The 16,867-nt window shown below is 43.1% G+C and overlaps 2 protein-coding genes across 2 annotated transcripts; one reads left to right on the top strand and one right to left on the bottom strand.

Annotated features, from left to right (window-relative positions):
- Positions 1 to 807: 807 nt before the first annotated feature.
- Positions 808 to 4,860, top strand: lxn (latexin). Its single transcript, XM_080844232.1, has 7 exons — positions 808 to 1,047; positions 2,040 to 2,189; positions 2,859 to 2,921; positions 3,625 to 3,802; positions 3,999 to 4,135; positions 4,477 to 4,539; positions 4,741 to 4,860. Exons 1-7 carry the CDS (start codon positions 904 to 906, stop codon positions 4,840 to 4,842), a joined length of 837 nt encoding a protein of 278 aa, XP_080700358.1. The 5' UTR covers positions 808 to 903; the 3' UTR covers positions 4,843 to 4,860.
- Positions 4,861 to 5,447: 587 nt separating this feature from the next.
- On the bottom strand, positions 5,448 to 15,591 carry gfm1 (G elongation factor, mitochondrial 1). The gene is made up of 18 exons (XM_080844297.1): positions 15,464 to 15,591; positions 15,087 to 15,239; positions 14,836 to 14,968; positions 14,474 to 14,678; positions 12,977 to 13,093; positions 11,603 to 11,753; positions 10,710 to 10,864; positions 10,442 to 10,526; positions 10,165 to 10,302; positions 9,680 to 9,781; positions 9,493 to 9,549; positions 9,260 to 9,397; positions 8,451 to 8,533; positions 8,113 to 8,275; positions 7,569 to 7,713; positions 6,887 to 7,047; positions 6,451 to 6,504; positions 5,448 to 6,198 (listed from the first exon to the last, which is right to left on the bottom strand). Exons 1-18 carry the CDS (start codon positions 15,536 to 15,538, stop codon positions 6,067 to 6,069), a joined length of 2,247 nt encoding a protein of 748 aa, XP_080700423.1. The 5' UTR covers positions 15,539 to 15,591; the 3' UTR covers positions 5,448 to 6,066.
- Positions 15,592 to 16,867: the final 1,276 nt, after the last annotated feature.

The raw sequence follows: 16,867 nt of genomic DNA, 5'->3' as shown, positions 1-16,867 counted from the left end.
ACTCTGGCAGGCCCATGCAGTCAGAGGTCTGTGGAATTGTCTTTTTTTCCTAATGTTTTGCTGCCCCCTGCTGTCCGTTGTTCAGAATTGCAACCAAATCCTACCTGCAGACTCCAAATAGTTTGAAAATATTGGGAAAATACTTTTTGGACTATTGTTAATATATTTGGATAGTTTGTGTTGCCATTCTATACATCATATCATGAGTATGAGCATGACTACATCCAGTAATGAAAAGAATATACTGATCCATCCGAGTCAGTGTAAAAGCCATGACACTGCTTAGGCACCACCCACCTCTGCCTTCACTCCAGGCCATGTTAAAATATGACGGTTCATCAAAAAAGTTTAGTTGTTAGCTCAATCATTAGAGACCACAGCACAACATTGTGAACATTGTGCAGTTAATTATAGACAGAACATCCTGTTTGGTACTAAGATTAAAAAGCCACTATCCACAGTGATAATGGATGGATAGCAGTCTCCCCTAACTCATCCCACAAACATAAACATCATCAAATTAAATTATATTTTAGTTTAATGCTGAAAATAAGTTATAAATTGTATCATTGTTCATTTCAGGTTTATCTTTCCCTGTTTGATCCAAGTGTCAAAACACACACACACACTCCCACACACACAGACACAGTGTATAAACAGACAGATGGCGAGAGAGAGAAAGGGAAATATGTGGTGTGTGTTCAGCTGTTTCCTGGTGTCCTGGAAGAAACTGTTTATTTGAGTTCAGCAGGAAATGTCATCTGTGTATCTGGATAGCATTAGTTCCTGTGGTATCCCAGAGCCTCTTACGTAAGATGGCCGTCGTGGCTGTACGCAGCTTATAACCCAAACGACACACAGCTCGCCACAGTGTGCTTTCTCCGTCTCTCCCAGTGGAACACGATGCGTCGTCCCCTCTGTGCTCTCTGGGTCTTCTTGGTGCTGCTCGGTGACTGCTTGGCCTCGCCGTACCGTCCAGAAACAGAACCGCTTGATCCTGAGCCTCATGAAACTAACAGCATTGTGGAGCTAGAGCTGCCTCCTGAGGTGAGTGGGCCAACATCCTGGGAAGGAGGTGAGCTGTAAAGATGCCAACCAGCTTCAACACTAGTTGATGCATGTAGGCACTGAAGTGAGGGATGTATATATATATATATGTGACCATCCGGTAATTATTTTGAATTATCTATGGCTTAAAATAAGAACTATTCTTGTAACATTTACAGCTGGGGTTGTGAGTTGGAGGTTCATAATCATTCCATGTGCCATTTCATATCTATGTGTCATTTAAAACTCTTATTAATATAATAGGATTTGATAAAGATGTCACCAGGCTTACAAAGCCATGTAGTATTTTAGTTATAAGTAAACCATTTCTTAATATCTAAACACAAGCATACTTGTAAAAATATTTCTACAGTTTACACAGTTGACCTATGCTCTGTGATTAAGTGTGCGATGTGTTAACCACTAACACAAGGAATTTAACATCTCATCCAGTGTATAACTAAAATAGCTTTTATAAGTAAAACAAAAACACCATCCTGGTCAGGACCATCCTGGACAGGACATTATTTGTAAATGATTATGCTAAACACATTTCAATTGTGCCTATAACTGTGTAATGAGTTAAATAAATAAGTCAGTTTAAGGAACTCTGTGTATGTAGACACACAGGAAACACTCGCTGTTCTGTCTCTTTAAGAGTGGGTGGGATCACATCTCATCTTGCATAGGAAGTAGGAAGTGGAAATTGCTTCTGTGTGCAGTAGTGTCACACACACAGCAGCTTTTCCACTGTTCTACAAACTCTGTGCAGAACATGTTTTATCTCCTGACCACTTGAAGGAGGAGGGGATTTCAACAGCGTGGTCAAAGTTCTCTTTAGCACCTGAACCACGCCCCAACCGCTCTGTGCTGGGTATTTCTATTTGCCTCTCACAGGTTGTCAGAGTTACTCTGTCTTTCACTCTTCCCGTCTCTCTTTCTCTCTCTTCTGTTTTCTTCCCTCCTCTCTTGTCTTTTCTGTCGACTGTCAGCTTGACGGAACCATGTCCGATGGAGAGCTTGTCCCACACCACTACCCGGCCCAGCGGGCGGCCAAGGTGGCTCAGCACTACCTCAACACACGCCACGGCTCGCCCTTCAGGTGGATCGAGCTGCACCGCGTCAACAAGGCCAGCCTGGAGGTGAGCTCACTATGATATGCACACCCAAAGGCAGACAGACAGACAGGCAGACAGACATGCCAACACGTACAAACAATTCGATAACATTTGATTGATATAGCTCCAAAACAATACCATTGTCTTCAGGCATCTGCTTGGAGCTGGCCAGGTAGGGAGGTAGAGATGGAAAAGGGGGAGGAGGAGAAAGAAGGAGAAAGGGAGAAGAGAGAACCAGAAACATTGCAGATGAATTCATACACGTATCAGGATAAGCATGCTAGTATACTTGGTATACGTGGTAAATATACGTGGTAAATGTACAGGATACACGATACAGATACAACATAAGTTGGAACTGTATATACATGATGCATGTACACGATGCATACAAATAACAGAAGCTATAATGTAAGAGACACACACATAAACACTTATTGACAGACAAACACAGTCACAGACACACACACTTACACAAATACACTCCTAGGACTTATGGTATGGCAGGTTTCAATACTGCAATGACAGTCCTGTCTGTTGAAAGGGGCTGGAATGTTGCCACACTAAAGATAGGACCCGATACTGAGCTGGTTCAGATTGAGGTCACAGTGCATTGCCTTATTTCTCCTCTGTAAGAAAGTAATCAGTAGTAAATGGACTCTGTTACTGATGCTGCTTGGCTGTCTTCCACAGGACTTAGGACAGGCTGGGAAAAAATATTACCTGGAGATCTCACTGAAGGAAGTCATCAGCAATGTGAGTATATATGGCAGTCTCTTCTGCCAATGAATGTTTGTGTGTGTGTGTGTGTGTGTGTGTGTGTGTGTGTGTGTGTGTGTGTGTGTGTGTGTGTGAGAGTGAGTTTGTCATTTGGGCACATCCCATTTTCACTCTAGTGTGACTCAGTGTTGTGATAAGAGCCAGTCTGGGTGGGTGGGTGTTTATGCGGTTGCCAAGGCAACATAGTTATTGTTAGAAACCTAAGGCTTGCAACACAGCATTCACTGTACCACAGGATTGTGATAAGGTAATGGCAGCTGTGCAGGTTTTTGCAAGGGTTGCATTCCATGTGGTTGGTATTAGAATCCATACAACACAGATTATCAGTATCAGTATGGGCAACCAGTAGGTCGCCTACGGCCTGCTGTGACTGTGATGGTAAACATAGTGACCACATGGACCTTTCAACCTCGAACCAGTAAAACTAAGTGGAAGACATCTATCCTGTCATATTCAAGACCACTCAGAACTTGGATATCCCGGAAAACTCGGAAAATAGTACAAGAACGTGTAAAAAAGCATTAGGGGTATAAAAATATACATCAGGGAACTGGGAATTCTAGATTTTTTCGTCCTAGTTGCATCTGTCTGGCAAGCAACAAAAACAACACTTAAAGTGAATGGCAATAATGGCCGGACTCTTCTTTGATAACGTGACTTCCTGTGTCCCCTCCCCCAGACTGATCTAGGCCAGTGCTCCGCGGAGGTGCTCTTCTCAGGGGAGCAGGACCAGAGGGCCCCCCAGGTTCAGTGCCCCTGTGAGGGGATGCAGAAGCTGAACACCACGGCCGAGGAGGAGGCCCTCTTCCAGCGGCTCAACAGCTCGGACAGCCCCGTCTCAGGGAGCAACATACCAGGTGCTGCACTGCTGTTTAAACTGACTGTGATTTTGTAGGTTGGTTTTGCAGTCACAATCATAGTTTCAACAAGGAGTTCAATGTTAGGATGAAGCTGAGGCACTACCATTTTGTTTGCCATATCTGTTCGTGTAATTGCAATTTTGGGCTATGTGTCTAAAAATCAGGACGTTCCATGTCACCTATATAACTGCAGACAGCTACGGTCACATCGCTCCAGAGATGAAGCCTCTCTGGCACCTGGGTGCGGCAGCGGCCAGCTTCGTCATGCTGAGGGAGTCCAACGAGAGCACTCTGTACAACATGGCCCAGGTGGCCAGCATCACCCAGCTGGTGAGGTGACGCACAAGAACAGATCTGTAAACAACACCACATTACCGGTTTACATGTCATTTACCAGGTTTGAGTCAAGGCAAGTTACAGTTCTTGGCTATTAGCATTAAGGCGAAGAATGCTTAGAGAGGATGTCACTGGAATAATGATGGGGTCTTTGACATGAAAGGGATGTGATGAGGGTTCTTTTATGCGACCCTTTTTTGCAACATTCAGGTTCTGGTAATGGAATATACTGTGTGTATAAATATATTATAGCTTTTCTTCCACTGACAGGAACTTATAGACTTATATAACTTATACAACTGTTCACTGCTTTTCTCTCTTCTTTGTCGTGGCAGGAGACAGAGAATGGCCAACTGAGGTTCAAGTATCATGTCCTGCTCCATGATATGATCTCACAGGTACGGTGTAAAGCACATGGGTTTTTTTTTCTGAAAAGCTTTCATACCAACCTTCTTTCAATTAGAGACAGCTGTTTAGATTAGTTCAGTGTACCAGTGTATTTGCACTGGTAGTTACCTTGCTGGTAAGGGATGAGACAGCTTACGACAGTTCATGTGTGCGTCCATTCCTTAACACTTGGCTCATTCCTTCATCTGCAGGAGATCCTCCACTGGAAGCTGCTGGTGTCCTGGTCTCCAGCAGGGGGCGTGAGTGTGCTGCAGACTGAGTGGCAGCCCAAACCTGCTGAATCAACGCCATAGGCCACCGTTCGCCACCCGGCGGGGGGGGGGGGGGGGGGGGGGGAGCACTTCAGGACAGTCTTGGTCAAAATGGTTGATGTTAGCAGACACGATAGTTAGCTGCTGGGCCTGGATGATGACTGGTTTGTTCCACAGGTCCTTTGTTAAAATACCAGGGGTCCAGCTCCATACAGGAGCAACTTATATTATTATCTAGTCTACTTGCACAACTGTTTTATGTAAAGACATTTTTCAGTCTTATAAGATACACTAATGGCTTGAACATTGATGTTGCATAAATAATAATGCTCTAACAAGCAAAAAAATAAAAAGTACTTACACACAAATCCACTGAAAAGATGAAAATTGGGAATAAAAAACTTTTTTTTCGTTAACTTTCTTTGAAACACTGGCTGTTTTGTGGAAGCCGATTTGGTTCTAGTGCGGGTATGAACTGATAAACAAGCAAAACTAGGCCCCAAAACAGTACAATTACTTAACATTGGCAATTTACATTTAGTTTATGTAAACCATCTTCATTTAGGCTCAAAGCTGCAATCTCACTCGGTGCTTGAGAGACAGTCAGTGCTGACAGTAATGTACTAATGAGGACACACAAAACGTGATGTAATTATAACAGTCTTTAATTACACTGATACTCATCGTCAACATCCGCTGTACACAGTACAAAAGCAATCCACTGTACAAGCCCACGTCCACCCCTCTGTCCAGGTGTAGTCCCGTCCAGAGGGGGGCAGCAGCCATACAGGTCTGATAGAGGAAAGTCTAAAAATGTATAAATTACACTCTGGGGGCAAAAGGACAGGGAGAAAAATAGAAGAAGGGAGGGAGAAAAATCATCTCTGTGTGTAGTGATGAAGTTTTGACTTCAAACTCATCTGGTATGAGCTTTGCCTTTCGATCAGTGGGGCCGTCTCTGAAACCGATGCTGTTATCCGTTAACTACTGCTGACCTGGGACAAGGTTCATGCTTTTCATTAAACTGATGACGGCAGGGTAGGTGCAGATATGAAAGAAGAGAAAACATGTATTATCTTAACTCACACATCTTAACTCAATAGCCCCATCCTCACTGTCCCCATAGAAAATGGTTGAAACCGAAGTTGAATCTGTCACTGGCAACTGAGGCCCTTCAGCGAGACAGCTATGCCAAATATTCCTTTGAGAGCACTGTGTGTGTGTGTGTGTGTGTGTGTGTGTGTGTGTGTGTATTTGGCCTCAGGCTCAGTTTTTCCATTTGCCTTTCTTGGCAGGAAGTTGTCCTGTTGCCTCCAGATATTTGTTGATGAGCTCTTCCTGGACGACTGGCAGACAGGGCTGGTATCGGCTGTAGTCCATAGTGTACTCTCCTTTCCCCTGGAGATCAGAGAGTGGAGTGGAGGAGAAGAAAGAAAAAGAAAGAAAGCATAAGAGAGGAAAAGTCCCAAAGAGAGGAGAAAGAGACAGAGAGAGAGCAAGGAGAGGAGGCGGACAGAGAAAAAGGGAAAAATGTCAGTCTCAAAATGGAAGCTAACTCAATAATGGGAATGTTAGAGTTTAACTGCATCAAACGTAACGCTCAGAGACATCTTTGTTCGGCGTGCCGGCTGTGGTGCAGGGGGGGTTTACCTCTGTGCCGGACCGCAGCTCTGTAGAGTAGCCGAACATGTCATTCAGGGGAATCTGGAATCAAAGAGGATTATTCAGGTCAGGGTGTTAAGATCTGTACTCGGCTAAGGGTCTATTTAGTTTGAGACTGCAGTTCTGTTTTCAAGCAGTGCTGGTGTGTCATGTTGTTATACTTGCATGAATTTGTGAGGTGGACGGATGTATGAAGTAAATAGAGAGACCTACCACCATGCAACAAGTGTGTATACACATATATAAAATATTCACACACACACACACACACACACACACACACACACACAGTGTTCACCCATGTTCATAACTTCCTACTTCACTGAGGTGCCTGATGACCCTTATAAAGCTGTAAGCCGCACGCGAGCACAATTGGTCGCTTCTAGTCTTGTCTGTTCTTTTCTAGTTCTGTAGCCCGACTTACATCGGCATAGAGCGTGAAGTAATCTTCCAATCCATCCTGTCCTGTGATGACACCATGGCGACGGTTGACCCCGGCAATGACTGGCCCCTGGAACTCATTGGGTGCCACGATCTCCACAGACATGATCGGCTCCAGAAGCACCACGTTAGCATCCTCCATAGCTGCGATGAGGGAAATTATTAATTTTCAAAAAGTATAAAAAGTATAATGATAATTGTGTGATCACATTCTAAAATAGTCTTAGGGGAGGAGCTTTACAATTCCTAAGTGAGATGTCAGGTCAAGCATTGAACTACACTGCTTGTAAGCGTAGCAAAAATGTAAGTTAAGCCACATCCACTATATCTTTCCCTATTTATACAATATATATTGACCAATTACTCAAGGGATCCTGCGTCTCATGCTGCACTACTGAGACCATGGAGGAACCATCTTCCCAAGGGATATGGACCCCAAGTGGGTTTCCTAGTTTATTAAATAAGCCAACTTCCAGTGGACATGTCAGCCTTTCAAAGCAGTGAGGGTGTGACGATGTGCAGTCACTACACATGGGTATGTGCTCTGACTGCCATGCCATTGAGCCTGGCTCTTTGGTTTGGCACCCTGTAGGCCCGGGTTCAAGTCCGGGTGGGGTGACCACTCTCTCCCTTCGCTACAGAGAGTAAACAAGTCCGATCATCACCTTGCTTGAGAGCACCTTCCCCAGCACGGATGAAAGACATTTCATTCGAGTCAACCATGTGACTGGCTCCGTCTTCCAGCACGAACCGCACACCAGAGATCTTATGTGCCGTCAGAGGGCCTTTCTCACATGCGTCCCTGAAGCCCTGGAGAAGGACAGAGGGAAAGGAATATAGCAGCACAAAGTTTCCATTAGGTACTTTACCGGCGGCCACCCAGTGAGGCCTTTGATTCTATTTGTGGCGTTGTGATAAATACTCAGACACATAGAGAACAGGCTAGCGAGGCAGAGCCACGATAAGATTACTCTGAGAAAGTGATCACCCAGTGACAGAAAACATACGTAGGTTACTGTTAGAGTCCAGATATACTTGGAAATTAACCTTTGTGTAAATGACCAGACACTTCTAAGATCTGATCTGATTAGACAGATCTACGACATAAAGGACATTACTTGTTACAGTTTCAGAATGGTATGAATATCAAATCAGTGTAATCCCAGAACGCTACAATCTGTTCAGTAATGGCTCCACACATTGCCTTACCTTCTCCACAGACGGGACAAACTGTTTCGGGACGTTGGTTCCAATGGTGCGGTCCTCAAACTCCAGTTTGGTGTAGCTCTCTGTGTCCAGCGGCTCCAGAACTCCAACAACTTTACCGTACTGACCCGAGCCTCCTGACTGTTTCTTGTGCGTGAACTCAAACCTGCAGGGGAATGTACACAGGTGTATCAGTACAGGGGCAGATTCGCTACGAGCAGCTTTGATAACAAAGGGCATATGAATGATGCTATGAATCACTCAGAGTCCAGTTTGAGTTATACTTTGTGATTTTTTTACTCTTCTTCGTATTTTTAATTTGTCAAAATAACCCAACTTACGGCACAGGTCCAGTGATGGACTCTCTGAAGGCGACTTTGGGTTTGCCCATCACACACGGGCAACCATACTCTCTCTCCATTCTCTGTGTACACACACACACACACACACACACACACACACACACACGCACGCACGCACACACACACACACAGTGAATAAAGTGAGGCTAAGCACTAGAACAAGTTTAGAGTGAGGCTAAGCACTAGAACAAGTTTCCAAAATATTTATATATCTAGTTGTCTTGCTAAGATGGAAGTCTTGTACAGAATCATTCGAATATAGCCATTCTGAATGGAAAGTGGAAAAGAAACGAAAAAGGGATGGGTTTGGACAGAACATATCTATAATGGCATGTAATTGTTAAAGGGAATATGTTGTATGTTACCATATTTGTTTACTCACAGGAGTACATGCATTAAAAATGCACACTTTTCTGACCTGCATGGGAGCTGAGGATTCTGGTACAAGAACAGAGTGCAGTGTGGTGGAACAAAGGGGGTTCTGGTACCAGAACACAGTGCTGTGTGGAGGAACTAAGGGGGTTCTTGTACCACAACACAATGCTGTGTGGAGGAACTAAGGGGGTTCTTGTACCACAACACAATGCTGTGTGGAGGAACTAAGGAGGTTCTGGTACAAGAACACAATGCTGTGTGGAGGAACTAAGGGGGTTCTGGTACCAGAATACAGTGTTGTGTGGGGGAACTAAGGGGGTTCTGGTACCAGAACACAGTGTTGTGTGGAGGAACTAAGGGGGTTCTTGTACCACAACACAATGCTGTGTGGAGGAACTAAGGTGGTCTGGTACCTGTGAGTAGATCTCCAGGTGGAGTTCTCCCATGCCAGAGATGATGGTCTCCTTGTTCTCCGTGTCATAGTGCACCCTGAAGGTGGGGTCCTCACGTGTGAAGCGGTTGATGCCTTTTGAGAACTTGTCCATGTCATTCTAAATGTCAAAGAACAGGCAGCAGATACAATCAGCCGAAAAGTCTTTGTGTGTGTGCCTGTACTATGTGTTCCCAACAGGCCCCCAGTACTTGCCTTGACGGCAGGTTTCATGGACATTGAGATCACAGCGTCGGGGACGTGAATAGACTCCTACAGGCCAAAACAGGAGAAACAGATTATTTCAAACATTTCCATATCGATCATTCACGCACCATCCTTTCTAATACAATACATCAATACCTAGAACTTCACTACAACTACACAGAAAAACCATGCGTACCATGGAGAGGTTGGCACTAGTGCGGGCAGTGAAGGTGTCTCCACTGGCACAGTCGATCCCAAACAGGGCACAGATATCGCCAGCATACACCTCATCCACATCCTGCATTCCAGAGGAGAAGAGATACACACATAAAAACTATTTAGTGCAGTCCCATGAAACTCCATCACTCATTGTCCAACTAACCCTTAAAGAGCAACCTAACGCTTAGCACAACAGTTTCAAAAGGCACCTTTCCCAGGGTTTATTGTGATGTGGTCAGAAGCCATTAAAGCACTCAGTAGGCATCTCGACACTCAGGAGTAAAACTCTTCACAGAAACAGAACAGAAACTGTTTAAAAACTGGACCTGGGCCTTTACACCTCAGGCCAATTGTCATGGAAATGATTACATCATGAAAGCCCAAGGAAAAGCTTCCTTACGGGCCTCCCTGTCGAGAAGATAACTGCCTTGATGTGCGTCATCAACACTCTTCTGCACTCACCTCCAACTGGTCAGCGTGCAGCCGTACAAGCCTCTGAACCCTGACCTTCTTGTTGGTGCGTGTGTTGTAGATGTACTCGGTTTTCTTCAGGCAGCCCTGGTACACACGCATGTAGGTCAACTGACCAAAGCGCCCGGCCTAGCACACCGCAGGAGAATAGAGGAAAGAGGAAGAGCCTTCGTTAAGGACACAGTGGTTCAATGTGTGTTCAGTCTGGACCTGTGTTAATTCGCCTTCACCTTGTGTGCAAACCTGTATGGACATGTGGAAAACTCACCTCCAACTTGAAGGCTAGGCCCACAAATGGCTTGGATGCATCTCGAGTAGGGTCCATCAGAAGTTTAGTGCCTTCACTTGAATCCCTTGTTGGAAGAAAAAAAATAAAAAATAGGACGTAAGACATAAACACTGCAAAAACCTTCTGTCATAGCCAAAAACACTTGTCAGAAGGCTACGTAGGCTGCTGTAGGTGCCTATTTGCAAAGCGGCCTGTGACTTGACATGACATTGTGTGCTCCTTCTTGTGTTTCTGTGGCTGAACTCACTCCGAGTTCAGGATGGCGTAGTTGTTGACCTCGGTGGGGTTGGGCATGTACTCCAGCACGGCATCGAGGAGAGGCTGGACTCCTTTATTCTTCAGGGCGCTGCCCACCAGCACTGGGGAGAAGTTGCGCTGGATAGTGGCCCTCCGCACGGCAGCCTGGAGAGAGAGGAGGGGAGAGAGAGAGAAGTGGAGAGAGAGGAGGGGAGAGAGAGAGGAGTGGAGAGAGAGGAGTGGAGAGAGGAGAGAAGAGTGGAGAGAGAAAAGTGGAGAGAGGAGTGGAGAGAGGAGTGGAGAGAGAGGTGGAGAGAGGAGTGGAGAGAGAGTGGAGAGAGAGTCGAGAGAGAGAGGATAGAGGAGTGAGCAGTGGAAAGAGGAGTGGAGAGAGAGGAGTGGAGAGAGAGAGAGAAGAGTGGAGAGAGAAAAGTGGAGAGAGGAGTGGAGAGAGGAACAGAGAGAGGAGTGGAGAGAGCAGCGGAGAAAGAGAGAGAGGAGTGGAGAGAGGGACATTACACACGACTGCAGCTCGATGTGGATATGAGTTAATGCATCAATGGTGCAAAAACAATGATGTCAAAACTCTGTTTCAGCCAAAACGTTACCACATTACATTATATTGAAATAATAATTACACCACGACATCATACGTTGTCTAGTATTCCGCTATATGAAGGCTAGGCTAGAAATGTGGCTTTAAGTCTATAGACATGATCACACCTCAGGGGTCTTTCCCCACATTAATTTCCACCAAGGAACACAGAGGGTCTTAATTTTGGCATTTATCAATGCATTCAAAAGAAAACTTATAGACTGTCTGGCACAAAATGTACAATGTCATGCAACAGATCGTTTTATAATACAGCTACACCAACAGTCAAAAGGATTGTGAAATAAGACCTTCAGGTCACCAATGGTGGGGATCTTCTCTTCTAGAAACATCTCTCCCAGGGTCTCGTCAGCGTTGGCCACACACTCCACCAGCTCCTGCCTGCGGTCGGCCGCCTCGGCACGCATCTCAGCTGGGATCTCATCATAACGGATACTCATACTAGAAAATGAGACATGGGTAAGTGACATAAGGGCTCTCATATTTTTACACTGCATTTTGTCAACCCCTTTCAAAACACTGTTATAATGCAGCGTTTCGTAACCTTAACACTGTTATAATGCAGCGTTTCATAACCTTAACACTGTTATAATGCAGCGTTTCATAACCTTAACACTGTTATAATGCAGCGTTTCGTAACCTTAACACTGTTATAATGCAGCGTTTCGTAACCTTAACACTGTTATAATGCAGCGTTTCATAACCTCAACACTGTTATAATGCAGCGTTTCATAACCTTAACACTGTTATAATGCAGCATTTCGTAACCTTAACACTGTTATAATGCAGCGTTTCATAATCTTAACACTGTTATAATGCAGCATTTCATAACCTTAACACTGTTATAATGCAGAGTTTCATAACCTTAACACTGTTATAATGCAGCATTTCATAACCTTAACACTGTTACAATGCAGCGTTTCATAACCTTAACACTGTTATAATGTGGAGTTTCAAAACAAGCACAGTGATATGGTTGCCTTCATATCCACTGCATGTACTAATCATTGCATGAATTCTACCTGTTATTCTACCTGTACCTGTTACGCGAAACACGAGAGCCTCATAAATTAAACTGTTTACTGAAACTTATTCCAACGGACACACCGACCGGAAACACATCATCGGTTACATTAAAATACAGGCATGCTATCAAAATACGGGCATGCCGTTAACACTGTCATGGATACATAACACTACCCACTGCAGATACTCAACCAGAACAGCGTCATTTGAGTGTATTACTGGCATAATTATTTCTCCATTTATCTATTTAGTAAGACCTACATTTGTCATAGTCCATTAGTCTGTATTATTGACACTACTCTCAGACAAGTTATTGCTACCCATTTTATCAGCGCTACAGATTTGGTGCATTATTGATACCCTCCTTTCTTTCATTTATACATATTAAATACATTAATTATTATAAATATATTTAATATTATACATATATATATATATTATAAACTTCACCCTTTCTTTTGATTTTCCAGTATTATATACATTATTATTATTGTTATATTTATTATTAATATCGCCCTTTCTTTAATTTATATATTTCGTAAAAGCTACATATGTCATAGCCCATTGGCTTCCAATTGACAACACTTTCAATCAATTCAGTGACGGCTGCACATTTCATCACCACACACGCTGCTCACCCAAATGGCCCTTCAAAGTAGATACTGCGCTCCTCGATGAGGTCCACCAGGCCCCTCAGATTGCCCTCCAGGCCAATGGGGATGTTCACAAAGGCAGCGTTTTGGTTAAGCTTGGTCCTGAGAGACAAAAGGAGAGTAAGTTCAGTGGGTAGAGTAGGTACAGTATTTAAATTTCCTTTCATGTCATACAACATAAAATACCTCAGGTACAGTATGTAGATTTTCATGTCATAACATAAAATACCTCAGGACCAACAACAAACATTTTCGTCCTTTCATGAAAGTAACCTGCAGTACACTGAATGCAAGCACACACCAAGGGAATTCTTGAGAATAATCCACTTCTGCTCCAGATGTCTGAAGCACATGCAGTGAGCTGTCTATAAGCTCAATAGGGTGATGCTATCTATGCACAATCTGCGACACACTGAACTTGCCCAGAATACCCTGCCACTAAATACAGTGATGATAGTGCTGGAGTGCATTGATGTATATGGATTTGATCCAAACTGTACTGTAAGCCACTTTGGATAAAAATGTCTGATAAATGAGCACATGTATGATGAACAATTGTATGATGAACATGTGTATGATGAACACATGTATGATAAACATGTGTATGATGAACACATGTATGATAAACATGTGTATGATGAGCACTTGTATGATAAACATGTGTATGATGAACACATGTATGATAAACATGTGTATGATGAGCACTTGTATGATAAACATGTGTATGATGAGCACTTGTATGATAAACATGTGTATGATGAGCACTTGTATGATGAACATGTGTATGATGAACACATGTATGATAAACATGTGTATGATGAGCACTTGTATGATAAACATGTGTATGATGAACACATGTATGATAAACATGTGTATGATGAGCACTTGTATGATAAACATGTGTATGATGAGCACTTGTATGATGAACATGTGTATGATGAACACATGTATGATAAACATGTGTATGATGAGCACTTGTATGATAAACATGTGTATGATGAGCACTTGTATGATGAACATGTGTATGATGAACACATGTATGATAAACATGTGTATGATGAGCACTTGTATGATAAACATGTGTATGATGAGCACTTGTATGATGAACATGTGTATGATGAACACATGTATGATAAACATGTGTATGATGAGCACTTGTATGATAAACATGTGTATGATGAGCACTTGTATGATAAACATGTGTATGATGAGCACTTGTATGATAAACATGTGTATGATGAGCACTTGTATGATAAACATGTGTATGATGAGCACTTGTATGATAAACATGTGTATGATGAGCACTTGTATGATAAACATGTGTATGATGAGCACTTGTATGATAAACATGTGTATGATGAGCACTTGTATGATAAACATGTGTATGATGAGCACTTGTATGATAAACATGTGTATGATGAACAAGTGTATGATGAACAAGTGTATGATAAACACATGTATGATGAGTGATGATCAGTTCACCTGAGCTGCTGCAGGGCCCTGTTTGGGTTGGATCCCGTGCGGTCCAGCTTGTTGATGAAGGTGAGGAAGGGTACATTGTAGCGCTTCATCTGCCTGTTGACCGTCATGCTCTGACACTGCACCCCTCCCACTGCACACAGAACCAGGACCGCTCCGTCCAGCACCCGCAAGGAGCGCTCCACCTCAATGGTGAAGTCAACGTGACCTATACAGGGGGATACATGAAAAAGGGCCATTACAATATGAGATGAAGATATGAGGGAAAACAGCGAGATGAACGAAAAGATGACCAGGGCTTTGATGACAACCAACGTGTAAGGTAATGACACATTTTCTCCCGTGGAGTTCGGTTTCCAACCTACCGGGAGTATCAATGATGTTGATGTTGTAATCGTTCCACATGGTGTATGTGGCAGCCGACTGAATGGTGATTCCCCTCTGTCTCTCCAACTCCATGGAGTCCATGACAGCCCCGACCCCGTCCTTGCCCTTCACCTGAAGGATAACACAGGGCATCAGGATCACGTAGTGTTGATAATATTAAACACCACGTGAATGCACCTCTTCACCCAGCGGATGAATGAATTAATTGAATAAACACTATACGTTTTACCTCGTGCATTTCAGCTATCCTTCCGGTGTAGTATAATATCCGCTCGGTAAGAGTGGTCTTCCCCGAGTCAATATGTGCAGAGATGCCAATATTGCGTATTCTCTCGTTGGGAATGATGCCAGAGGAACATGACCGACAACTATTTAATAGAACCTGTCAGAAACCGCACCAGTGCACAAATATGTAAACGCAATAGTATTACAGACAGTATTACAGATGACAATTACTGAATCGTATGCTATTAGAAAGTTAATATATCCAACTAGCTAGCCAGTATTACAGTCTGCCAGTTCACCAAGTAACGTTGACGTTGTTAGCAGACTAGCTGGCTTAAGTAAGATAACACTGGCAAAAAAAGACAATTGTCGTAACGTTACCTGTTTTAGAGTTAATGTTCCGGGCTTCTTTAAATGCAGTTGAGATAAGGTTAAACCTGCTTTTAGGACTCTCATTTTGGCTATTAGACCAGGGCGGATCGGGCCACCTTTACACAACCGCGAATGGATGTCAGCCTGTGAAAGTCACGCCGGTTCAATTGTGAAACCCTTGTTCCTGGACTACGACAAGCTGTAAGGGACATGCGAGAAAGTGGGACCATTAAACTCGGCGCCCCCAGTGGTTTGGTGGAGAAGCAGACCCCTTTGCCACAGCCAAGATTATCTGTAAGAGTGGAAAATTGTCTGCAGTGTTGGGAGGATTACTTTTTTTACTGATTACCTGTTAAAAATTGTATTCAGTAATCTAATCAAATTATCACAATATTAAAGTAATGAAACATGATTACTTTCCATTACTTTTGGATAACCTCAATGCTATACTGTATGTGCAAACGAAGACAACACAAAAGAGACATCAATAAGATGGCTTTCACTTCAGCGTATTCGGTAAGTCAACAGCACAATGTAACCTTAGAAAAGAAAATGAGGAAACCAAGTTTTAAGAATTAAACTTGCCCTCTGCTCACTGTTTTTTAAAGACAAATCTGCTTGTCATTATGAAAATTCAGACCTACAATAAAAGTGCACAACACCACACTTTACAAAGCATAGGCTAATAACAAATAAAATCAGCACATATTTATAACATCCACAGCATTTTTATGATTCAAGTGTCCAATTACTGAACTGTCAAAGAGAATGAAATACTGACAGTAGGCCAACGAGTTCCAATTTAAAATATAGGGCGGACCTAGTATAGTATAGAGTAGTATAGTATAGTAGTTTAGTTTAAATATGCTGTTTGAATGTTGTTGAAGTGATAGTCGCAGTAAAGGTCCGCATTGAACCTACATGTAGCCACATTTGCTTTGTTAATAAACAGATGTTACTCAGTCAAACAACACCTTGATACTTCAATTACGCTGCCACGAACATATTTCGGTGAGGGGGCTTGTGTTTTATCCAAACACTTATTTTGAAATTCATTCATAGTGGAATTGGAGACTAAATATATGACATCATTAAAGACATGTATAAAAAACAATAAATGCTGTGCAAAAATTAACAACAGAATAACATTTTCTTTTGACCAGACAAAAGGAGTTCGACAAGGCTGTTGCTTAAGTCCAACTTTATTCAACATATATATATTAATGATTTGGCTACAAAGATTGAAAGAATCTGCATCCCCAGGTCTTAAATGAAGAAATTAAATGCCTGCTTTTTGCTGACAATCTCCTCCTACATCCCCCTAGGGCAGAGGCGCCCCCAGGAAAGTCTGAATATTCTTAACTCATACAGTCTAACAAGGGCCCCAATTAACCTGGATAAATCCAAAATCAT

The sequence above is a fragment of the Sprattus sprattus genome (assembly GCF_963457725.1).
Source record: "Sprattus sprattus genome assembly, chromosome: 9".
In the NCBI taxonomy this organism is placed as follows: Eukaryota; Metazoa; Chordata; class Actinopteri; order Clupeiformes; family Clupeidae; genus Sprattus; species Sprattus sprattus.
This window is presented reverse-complemented; position numbering and strand designations above follow the sequence as displayed.